This window comes from Drosophila hydei, unplaced genomic scaffold, assembly GCF_003285905.1.
Source record: "Drosophila hydei strain 15085-1641.00,03,60 unplaced genomic scaffold, DhydRS2 tig00000237-arrow-arrow-pilon, whole genome shotgun sequence".
In the NCBI taxonomy this organism is placed as follows: Eukaryota; Metazoa; Arthropoda; class Insecta; order Diptera; family Drosophilidae; genus Drosophila; species Drosophila hydei.
Window position 1 is genome coordinate 2,434,771 of NW_022045691.1, and position 11,991 is coordinate 2,446,761.

General features: G+C 41.7%; 1 protein-coding gene across 3 annotated transcripts; it reads right to left on the bottom strand.

Moving 5' to 3' along the window:
• Positions 1–2,195: 2,195 nt before the first annotated feature.
• LOC111605056 (LIM domain kinase 1) lies at positions 2,196–11,975 on the bottom strand. 3 transcript variants are annotated; one of them, XM_023323428.2, is made up of 6 exons: positions 11,694–11,975; positions 10,234–10,851; positions 8,946–9,032; positions 7,581–8,850; positions 5,196–6,759; positions 2,196–4,061 (listed from the first exon to the last, which is right to left on the bottom strand). In XM_023323428.2, the coding sequence occupies exons 2-6, from the start codon at positions 10,803–10,805 to the stop codon at positions 3,754–3,756; spliced, it is 3,801 nt and encodes a 1,266-aa protein (XP_023179196.2). In that variant the 5' UTR covers positions 10,806–10,851; positions 11,694–11,975; the 3' UTR covers positions 2,196–3,753. The 3 variants fall into 3 exon arrangements, with proteins under 3 accessions (XP_023179196.2, XP_023179278.2, XP_023179356.2); XM_023323510.2 differs by lacking the exon at positions 8,946–9,032; XM_023323588.2 differs by lacking the exons at positions 8,946–9,032; positions 10,234–10,851.
• Between the last annotated feature and the right edge of the window lie 16 nt (positions 11,976–11,991).

Sequence of the window (11,991 nt, forward strand, 5' to 3'; positions counted from 1 at the left end):
ACCTTGAATACGTAACGGCGCGTCGTTGTCTCTGCCGACGTCGCTGCTACGTCACGTCAGTGGCGCTCGCAATTGCAGCGGCAGAGCCTGTTAATGATTGCAGTTATTTTCGTTCACAGTACAGCGGCTGCTACTGCTGGTGCCCCAAATGACGTTTAGCATGATGTATGCCATACGCATGATTTGAACCGTTATGTTAGCTGACAATGTTTATAGCATGAGTTGTGTGTGTATCTGTGAAAGAAAAGCTGAAGCTAATTAGCGCAAGCAGCTGATTTCGTCAGTAAACAGCTGACTTAACAGCGGCTGTTAAGCAGCAGCCTGAAAAATGGCAACGTTGCAGCGCTGTTAAGCTTAAGCACATACACATACATACATACATAAATATATATTTATAGTATACATTTTACATGGATATGTAAAGCTTTTGTGTGTGTGTGTTCCATTTTGTGACCAGGAAACGCTTGCACTGCGCATGTACGTAACTGCATGTGTGTGTGTGTATGTATATATGCCACGCCTCCTGCTGCTAATGTTTTGTCTGCATGTATAACAATTGTCCTGGGCTGTTGGCCCGGCCAACTAAATATATGTATATATATATTGCTATCGATCCGTCTTCCGACCATGGTCTGGGACAAATTCCACGATGGATACAACCTGTCGTATTGCCCTTTATTTTGTGTGTATCCAGCATTGTTAGCTGCCAGGCTTCCTGGAAGCAACAATGCCAAAGAAAGAAAATAAGTAACTGGATACACACAGTGCAGAGCCCGCCACTTCCGACCTGCCCCCGCACTGACATTACGGCCGTAGAGCAGACGAGCGAACCAAGTGCACTTGAAATGCTCAAACGGCAGAGCTTAATCAATTTAATGACAATTAACTATTATACTGTTATACGTCAGCTTTAACATTTCTCAATTTCGCCATATTCACAATTGAAAGCAATTCAGCCGTATACGGAATAGTCCAAGCCGTACATTTCTAAAGTGTTTTCAATTTTGTAAGGCTTCGACTTTGATTCAGATCAAAACGTCTGATAACTGCTTATATATCAAGAATCAAAAACATTAAGCTAAAGCTTTGACGTGGGTCCAAACTTGCAGCATTCACTCAATTTCCACTCAGAAATGTGAATTTGATTCGAATTTCTTTCGATCCATACGATGCTTGATAAAGATGTTCGATTACAGTTATTGATATATATATATATATGTAGATAGATGTGAGCTGGACCATTCCATATATATATATGTCTCTAGAGATGTCTAGATCCCTTGCCATTGAAGGAAAACCAGTTGGTATATAGGGTTTTGATCAAAATCAAATGTATTTTAAAACATAATAATTATTGGCTGCATACAAAAATATACGCATTATATATATACATATATATATATATATATATATATATATATAGTTATATAACTAACATTATAAAGTATTTTATTTGATATATATATATATATATATATATATATATATATATATATAAATATATATATATATATATATATACATATTTATTTGTTTTAATATTGTTAAGCGCGCACTCAGGCAATAGCTGTTATACGCATCTGTATAACAACTAAGCAACTCGTCATATATATATATATATCTATATACATATATCTATATATGAGTCAAAATCAGTTATTGGAGGGCTGTGGTGGGGGCGTGGCGTGTTTGCATAATTAATTTTGTAAGCGTTTGTTTGTTTTTGCCTAGTTATATAAAGTACAATAGAGCGTATAACAGTTTCTTTTTAACAGCATAAACTTGTGTGTGTGTGTATAACAGTTAGCACTGTGCTACTTATAAACTAATGCCGCATTGAGCAATTGCAAATTGTTGTATAACACATACACGTAGTACAGTTATCGTACAGTTAGACATTAATAAATAAAGTATACGAGCATAAGTTAGACTTTCAATTTCTCGATCGATTCACACACATATATATATATATATATACACACACATATATGTATGTACGTATGTATATATAACAGTAAGTAGTACAGTTTTTTTTTGAAACTGTTTTTAGTTCGTATTAGTTTAGAGGAGGGTATAAGTTTTTCAATTTTGTTTTTGTTTATATAATAAATTAGATTTAAGCACTAACATGGAATATATATATATATATATATATATATATATATATATATATATATATATATATATATGTGTGTGTGTGTGTGTATGCATGTATGTTATATGTATGTATGTATATAAAAAAATAATTTTTTTCTTGTCTTTTTTAACTTGTCATCATTTTGACCCAACCTAACACAGTTTTTCATATATATATATATAAATATATATATATATTCCAGCTTGCTCTTCTCTTCCTCTTCTTCCTCTGTTGTCATCTCTTTCGCGCTTGGTGGGCACATGGCACTAGTTTCTCTCATTCCGTCTCTCTTCTATTCGTATTCGTTATTGGATTTGTCATCTCATACAGTTTTTTTTATTTTTTTTTATATATTTATATATATTTTGGGGAACTTTGTTAATTCGAATACCCTGTAAACTTAGATGCTATGTTTATACAACGTGTTTCCGTTTTGTTTTTGATTTTGTAAATATTGCAACATCTTCAGATTATTCACTTTAACAGGCACTTAACCTTAAATGTATACAGAGATATAAGTTTATATTCATATAAAAAATCTATATATATATTGGATTATTTGAACAAAAATAGAATACTAATGTTGTATAACAGTTGTTATAAAAAAAATATGTGTATATGTATTGAGCATTACTGTTATATTGTGTATACATCTTATGTTTGTTATATTGTTACAGTTGCGGCTGTATAACAGTTCTGGATTAGTTGCACATTTGTGTGGCAAGCTTCGTAACTCTCTCTCAATCTTTCTCCCCCCTCTCTCTCTCTCCCTCTTTCGTTCTCTCGTTCTCCTACTACTACAGTTCGAACAGTTATTTGGGGGGCAACTGTCGTCGCTGCGCTACCGTCAGGTGGCAACGCTGTTTCGCTTCGTTTTTTTTTTCTGTTTCGTCTGCTTCGATTTCGATTACTCGTTTCGATTTTTTTTGTTGCTTTCGTGTTATCGATGCAATGCATGTGGGAATGTTTGCGACTGTGGAATGTCGTGTATAACAGTTTGTGGAAATGATGATTTTGTGATGCCGCTGCTACTGCCTCTGCGTATAACAGTCAATGATAGCGGCGTCTAACAGTTGTCGGAATGAGTTGGTGTTGCTGTGTATAACAGTTGTGGTGCGTAAAAATTGCTGTATATAACAGTCACTGCCTTCAGATACACTTCTTGTTTCAAAGATAGCGGCGTATAACAGTTGTTGGAATGAGTTGACGTTGCTGCTGCTGCTTGTATATTGTGTATAACAGTAGTTGTTAACCATTGCGCTGTATACATCTGATGCGTATAACAGTTGCAGCAAATGCCACACGCACATGACAACTGATAGCAGTATATAACAGTTTTAGGAAGATAGCCGCTGAGTATAACAGTTGTCGTGCATGGTTATTGTTGAACATTATCTGCTCCAATGCTGATGCGTGTAGCAGGCGTATAACAGTTTTCTTAGTTGGTTGCTACATAAGCCATTCTTCATAACTGGTGTATAACAGCCAAGGTGTATAACAGTTTTTCTTGTTTCTTTTCAGATTTTCGCTCTACTGGTGTATAACAGCCAATGTGTATAACAATTTTGTATTGGATTTTCAGTTGCTGCACAACCCAACGCCAACTCGTATAACAGTTAACAGCGCGTATTAAAATGCGTTCGCACTGGGGCCGGCGGCGGCGCTCGTCGGCGACGATCCACATTTACACTGTTGCCCGCTGCCGCCGTCGCGCCCACGCCCGCTCGCCCATGCCCATGTCCATGTCCATGACCATGTCCATGTCCATTGCTGTTGCCAGTGAGTGCTGCAGCGGCTGCTGCAGCTGCCTCCTCGCGCAGCTTCTGCTTCTGATCGGTGAGACGAGCGCCCAAGCGATGAACCTTCTCCGGACTGAGAATGCTGAGGCGCGTGCTCTTCGCTAGCTGCTGCGGGCCCGACGAGACTGTGCGAAGGATTGGAAGAAATACGATTTAGATACAGATTGTCTATATAACTATATATAACTATAAGTTAGAGATGGCAGCTTAATGAATATTTATTAGTTGATTGCAAACTGTTATAATTCAATTCGTTTTCTGATTAATATTTTTGTGCGGGTTTCTTGATCGTGGATAGCTGATGGTAGCTCGTTGGAGTTGGTTGCTCTGGCAATTCGTAATACTCTTCAATTTCTCTGTATAGAACACTTCTTGCATATTATTTGCTCCATGTGTACAACCAAAATGCGCCGTGTTCACTCTTGCCTTAATTTTTACTCCATTTAGTTTTGTAATTCTGTAATTTTTTTGTTTATTTTAGCTATCAGTCTGAAGTTCTCATATTGATATTATAGTACTTTGAACTGTGCTGAGCGGTTTTTCACTAGCTACTACAGAATCTATAGCTACTTCGCTTTACATTTGCCTTTCTGTGCAACTCGAAGCTCAAAAACCAGTTGGGAATTACAAGCAAAACATATTTAATGTGCGAAACTTTTGAATTAAAGCAATGTTTGGGGCACAGGCTATATAGTTAGTTATTTAAGTAGCTATAGCTACAATCACTAGTCTCCGTTATATATCTATTATCTATATAGCTGTTAATGTTAGCTCAGACACCAGCTGAGAGCTTTGAACTTGATTTTGTATAAGGAAATGGGATTATGTCGCGCTCTAGAGTTGAATTGAAACATAATCCATAGCTAGTTGCTATATATAGCTTACTATATATAGGTATACATATATAGATAACTGACTAAATATTCCTTTATGTACTCAACTCTAAGCTGTGAGCTCTCCGCTCGCTTAAACTAGTTGCGAATTCGAAGCGAAAAACTATTTCAATTTGATTTTGTATAGCAACATATGACTCTGCGGGGCTTTAGAGTTGAGGAGATGCTAGACCTAGAGCTTACTTAGCTAACTAACTGGCTAATTGTACATTCATTTAGTTACTCGACCCTCGGCTCGCTTAGGCCAGTTGCGAGTGCTGTTGCAAGTCTGATTCTCTGTTAGTTTCAACAAACTGCGTTAGCCTGGCTCTATCGAAGCAACCGAAGTGCCATCCGCTATGGAATGAAATGCTTTAAGGGATTTACCATGATTGTGGCTCTGGCGCTGTGCCGTGGCTGCTGTGTGACGCTGGGCGAGATGTTTGCCCGGTGAGCCGGGTCGATGGCGTGTGGGCGAGGCACCGTTGCTGTGGCTATTGTTGGTTGTTGTTAAGGTTGTTGTTGTTGCAGTTGTTGTCGTTGTTCTTTGTGGCTTGGCTTTGCTAACGGGCTGAGCTGGACGTCGCTGCCAAGAGGTGGCCAGTGGCAGCGTTAGCTTATGCTTCTTGGCCAGGCAATCAGCTGCTGCGGCTGCTGCAGCTGCGGGGCTTGCAGCAACTGCTGTTGTTGCTACTGCCGTTGTTGTTGTTGTTGTTGTTGTTGTTGTTGCTTGCTGTTCGGCTGCTTTGCTGCGCTTGGCAACAGCAGTTGCTTTCGCTGTTGCTGCAGCTGCCGTTGCGAGCTGCTCAAACGACTCGGCATGCGGCAAGCGTGGCAGCTGCGCCGGCAGCTGTCGCCGTCCAAAGATGGGCGTCTGATTGATGCGCTGAGTGCTGCGTTGTTTGGCTGTTGTTGTTGTTGTTGCATTGCTGCCATTCATGGATGCCTCGTGCTCGAGACGCTGAAACATTTTCAATGCCACTGGCGGCGTCTTGAAAAAGTTACGCATCGAATGCTGCGACTGACTGAAGTTGCGACGACTCGCCTCCTCCAGGTGCTCGAACTTGCTGCGACATTGATGCAGCCGAGTGCGCATATCCTCAAACGCCAAATGATGCTCGAGCGGCAGCGGCGGCGGTGTGGGCGGCGCCATCGGTGGCGGCGTCAGCGTCGGCGTCGGCGTCACATTCACATCATGATAATTGAGACTCGTGTCGCAGCTGGAGTCAACATCGGAATAGTTGTTCAAGTCGCGAACATCGTTCAGCTGCAGCTCAGCGCCCGGACGCAGGTCGACCAGATAGCCCTTCTCGCCGAATGGACGGCATTTCTTCAGCGCCTGCTTGAGCGCCCGCTCGGTGGATGTCGTTTCCGGCGTTAGGCCACGCAGCGGCGGCTGTGCGCCGAGGAAACGTTGACGGCGTCGAGCGCGCATGCTGTCGCGCAGACGTTCGCCACTGGGCGAGAAATCCTTGCCCAGATGCGGAGACTTGGGTATGTCGTGGGTGCGCATTACAACATTATCCATTAGCTCGACATTCTCCTTCTCCTCCAGCTCATGGGCTGTGGCTTGATTCGTGTGCTGCTGCTGCTGCTGCTGCTGCTGTGCAGCTGTTCCGGCCATCGTTAGATTGTCGAGACTGCGTTGCGATGTCGGCGACAACGCATCCTCCGAACTTATGTAGCTATCCTGAAAGTTCTCGATTTCGTGCAGCAGCCGCGCCGGCGGCTGTTGCTGTGCATCCAGATGCTGACGCAGCTGCTCCAGCCAGACGTACAACGTCTCGAAGCACGGACGCATATCCGGATTCAGATCGCAGCAGACAAAGGCAACCTTCACGAATGCCTCGGGGCATTGGGCGCAGAACTTTTCGCGAAACTCCTGCTGGTTCAAGCTGAAGTCCGAGTTGCGTGGCATATAATCCGGATCGGCTTCAACGCGTCCAATTATCTGCGACGAAAAAAAGCAAAAGCGTAAGTAGATGTTCAGCCAGTGAAACGGGTGCTTAGCTTAGGGTCAAGGATACTGCGTATCTATATGTCTATGAGCCAGTAAAACGTTTACGAATGCGGCTGCAAAACTGAAGATCTATTCAAGAGCGCCCAGATAGTAGCTCGGAAGAGTTAGGCTAAGCTATGGCAGCTACGATTTATTAATATATATTAGAAGTCAGTAAAACAGTTACGCATCGAAGCACCACGCAATGGGCTTATGCTACAAGAGCCTAGATAGGAGCATGAATAGCCCAGCTTATGATGCAAGCTTTAATATATATAGCAGCAGCCAGTAAAACGTTTACGAGTGTGGCTTATGACAATATATGCTAAATAGGAGCATGAGAAGTTGAGCTAATGAAACAAGCTTTAATATATAGTAGCAGACAGTAAAACGTTTACGAACACGAAAGGATAATATGATAAGCGCAGAGTTCAAAAGGCAAACTGTGAGCCAGTAAAACGTTTACGAATGCTTCACTAGAAGAGCATAAAAGAGCGCTAAGCTCTACAGAAGGGATCAGTGGCTGTCTAAAGGCGAATAGCTATAGTAAATTACATTTTATGGCACTAAAACATTTCAGACGCCAAGCCAAGGAAGCGCACAGGTCTAGCAACAATAGTGGCTAACAGAAGAAGTATTTACATGGAGCTAGAGAGCGAAGAAGGTGAGTTAACGCTTTCAAGCCAGTGAAACGTTTACGAAGACAGCGCAGAGAAGAAGAGAAGACTTTAGATGCATCAACTAATTTATTATATTGATATATGTTGACTCACCTCGCATAGCATAATGCCAAAGGAGAACACATCAACTTTCTCATCGTATTTGAGACCCTTCATCATTTCGGGTGCCATCCAATAGGGATTACCGACGACTGTATAGCGCTGCCGGCGCTGGCGACTCTTGCTGCGCCGCAATGTGCCGCTGGGCGACATGGCATTGGCGTCGATGGAGCCAGAGTTGGAGCTGGCGCCGGGCAGACGTGGCGCATCGACACTGCGCGCCAGGCCGAAATCGGCAACAATCACGGACTGATCCTCGCGCACGAGACAATTCATTGAATTGAGATCACGATGGATGATGTTCATGGAATGCAGATAGCTCATGCCGCAGGCAATGTCCCTGGCCAGGCAGACGCGCTGCGACCAGGTGAGCACGCGACTCGAGTCATGGATCAGCTCCTTGAGACAGCCGCCGGCCACATACTCCGTGACCATATGCAGCTTCTTGTCCTTATAGAGGACTCCGATGAACTTGAGCACATGCCGATGGTCGAGCAGGCGCAGCACGGCGACCTCCTTAATGAAATTGCGCTGAGCCTCCTCATCGGCGCGATGCAACTCCTTGAGGACCATCAGCTCGCCGGTCAAGCGATGCGTCACCTTAAAGACCTTGCCAAAGAAGCCCTCGCCCAGTTTCTCGCCCATCACCAAGTCGGAGGCCCGAAAGATGCGCTGCGGCTTCTGGACCACGCGACAGCTCTGCGTCCGCGACAGATCGTACAGCTGTGGATGCGCCGAATGCTGTTGAGCCGCGTGCTGCTCGTCCAGCAGTTTCGAGAGACTCGAACTGCGTTCCTTCTCCTTTAGCTGCGATGACAATTGCTCGGGCGGATTCTGTACCTCCTGCTGCTGCGGCAGTTGTTGCTGCTGCTGCTGCTGCTGCTGGTGTTGTTGTTGTGGCACGGTCGATTTGCTGGTTTGTAGCGATTGCAACGTTTGTTGTCGCATCTTACGCATCTTGCCGCTGGGCTCGGTGGCCGCAGCCTTATACAGGCGTTCGCGTCCACGACCTCCGACCTCAACGCTGGAAGCGGACGTGCTCAGGGGCAATATCAAGGTCGATGCGGAGCTGGCGCGCTGGATGTCCGCTTGACTGCAACTGCGACACACCTGCACCGGATCATGCTCAACGGTCAGCTGCAGCATCTTCTCGTTGCTGCGTATCAGCTTATCGATCTGATCCACAGACGAGTTGCTGACGGGCGTTCCATTGACCTCCAAAATGCGATCGCCGATATGCAAATTGGTGAGATTCACATCGATCCTGAAGCGGGCAAACAGACACAGATTAATGAGCTTTCACTTACAGAGTCCAGGATGCCAGCAGGGCTAGGTTTCCTGAGTTCTTGGTTTACCTACATATATGAAGCACAACAACGATCCGCCACCGAGGTAAGCAGGGAGAAGGCGTATTTGCCCATGCGACCATAAAATTTACAAATTAAGCTTGATAAGCGTGACACAGTGTAATTAAAAAAGAGACAGAGAAACGCAAACAGAGCGAGAGAGAGAGAGAGAGAAAGTAGGAAAGTAAAACAACCAACACCAGGCATTAAAATATTTGCTAACAAATTTCATTTACAAATTAATAATTAAAGTAGAAGCATTCAAAGCAGCTGCTTTTGTCTTAATGAGCTTTTTGCTTTAAAAGCACGTTAAAGCTTTTTGCATGTGTGTGTGAAGCTAAAGGTAAAACTACTAAACAGCTGCTTTAAATGCGTTTGCTCAAGAAAAAGCTCTCAAAAGAGCATATAGACTAAATTAATTTGAGAGAATTTTGCGTACATTTTTAGGTTTCAGTGGTTTCAAAATTAATTAAATTACCACAGCAATTTGGATATATTTTAAGCAACTTTCGCTTAAGAGCAAACAGACAAATTGAATTCATTTTAAAAGCTTCTAACTTAAGTTCTTATTAATATAAATACAAACTAAATACAAACATTTAAAAAATTCTTTCTAAATACTATTTACTAAAAGTTTTGCTCTAAAAATCTTAATATTTGTAGAATACCTTTTTGTTTAAGTATTTTGAAAATATATTAAAAAAAAACTTTTTGATTAATCGGTAATATGATACAAATTTCTGCTATATAGACTCACAAGATCGCATAAAATTCTATATCTTTATCCAAAAAAATAATCTTTTGTATTCAATGTTTGTCTACTACAACGACTCTTAAGAGTGTATAGAAATAATATATGTTTATGTATATTTTTAAAGTATTTTTATAGCATTTTAAAAAAATGGTTTTGGATTAATCATTTTATACATATTTAATTATTTTAAAAAGCTTTTGAATTAATTGAAATATTATTTTGAAAGACGTGGCCAAAGTAGATAGAGTATATATATATATATATTTTATATATATATATATATATATATATATAAAATATATATATATATATATATATAAAAGTATTTTTTAGTATAGAAGTGCCTTGAGAACTATTAATATTTAAACTCTATGATTAGTTTTGATCATTTGCTTTTTAAGTATGTAAAGCTTTTGGTTTTTAACAATATTTGTTTTAGTATTTAAAACTTTTTTTTTAGTACTTATTGTTTTTTCTATATGCTACCAAATACGTAAGGCATTTTTATTATTTTTATGATCTTAAGCCGTTTTGTTGGGCAACTTACTCGGTTATCCGCACAGTGGGACAACCATCGTCTAAGGCCCCACCATCCACACGAAGACCGGGTGTCGCATCCTTGGGTATCTCCACCAGGCGTATGGAATGCATTGGCTTCCCCGCATTCGTTATACGAGCCCGAGCATCGAGGGGCAGACGTTTGCCATAGCACAGGCCGCAATAGAGCTTGGAGCGTTCGACTAAGGCATAGGATTCGCCCTCCCCAATGAATGATCCGCAGGCCGCACAACAAAAGCATTCCGGATGAAATTTATGCTCTCCGGCAACCATAACAGGTCCCGTTATAACCGCTGTACACTGTTGACAGGCATCGCCGAAACGTGCATAATAATCCTCGCGGCAATAGAGCAAATTCTCACGCTCAAAATACCAGCTATGCAGATGTGAATCGCAAACGGAGCAGCGAAAACAATCACAATGCCATTGCTGGCCAAGGGCCATCACTATCGGCTCATCGTTGTGATTGTTGGCCAGCAGGGGACAGAGACAACTGGCGCAAGCTGGCAGCGCCACCGCCGCTATGCGCTGTTGTTGTGGTTGTTCTTTTTGTTGATGCATGGAGATGGATGTGTGTATATGTGTATGCGTATGTATGCGTTGCTTGCTGGTTGAAGAGAAGAGGGAGAGAGAGCACATGAGAGCACAATGATGATGAGAGCAAGTTTAAGAGTGCTGATGTTTGTTTGTGCAACGATCTGGCAAGCCTTTGTTTACTGAACCGGTTTTGCAAATGAACTACTACAACACACTGCATGCAACTAACTACATTGCTGGAGCTGTGTACAAACCAAGTCGAGCTACTTATCAACTAATCTAAGTATGATGTCATGTAGCCGGCATATTTCACAAAATATTGTATTAATATATACATATAAAAAATTATGACATTTTATTTGCAGCATCAATTGAGATCATGTGACCGAGTGGAACTAGTTCAGTTGATCGGTGTAGCGCAACTCTATGGGAATTCCAAATGCGCTTTGGGGTGGGAAACCTATGGTTATTGGCAGCATTGACCCTGAGAAATGGTGTTGTGACTGATTCTTGCCCAACTCATGACTGCATATTTGTTAACAACAGTATCAGTGCTTAATATAACTAATGAAGCAAGCAGTAGCAGCTGACGCAGCTGTGTTGTTATGCACATATAAATTAAAAAACAAAAAAAACATATACACAATATGACGAATGCACAAACACAAACAAAAACACACATACACACACACGCGCGCAAATAACAGTTGAAATGTTGTACGAAATGTGTGTGGGGGAACGGGAACAACAACATCAGCATTAGCAAATGGCAAAGCTTGTGCTATTGTTGTTTAAGTTGTTGTTGCATTCTTACTAATAGTTGTTACTGCCAAAACTATACACATGACATACACACACACACAAATACACGAGCGCGCACACAGAAAACAATACACTCACTTATACACTTACATAATTTTATCTTATATTTTGATGCTGCTGTTTAATGCACATCGCAAATTTGCGTGCATTGCGTTTTCACACCATTTCCACAAGCGTTCGAACGTTTGGCCACTTTAAATACTCCACACAGTTCGAAAATAAAAAACAAATGCATTTGTTTAAAAAAAAACCAAAATGAGACTAGCGTTGTGTGTACAATGTGACCGCGCTTGACTCAATCAAAAAATCCAAAAACCGTGAATACCAAAACAAATAATGCGATAAATACCATATAAATACCAGACAATATGTGAACTGCACGAGCCAA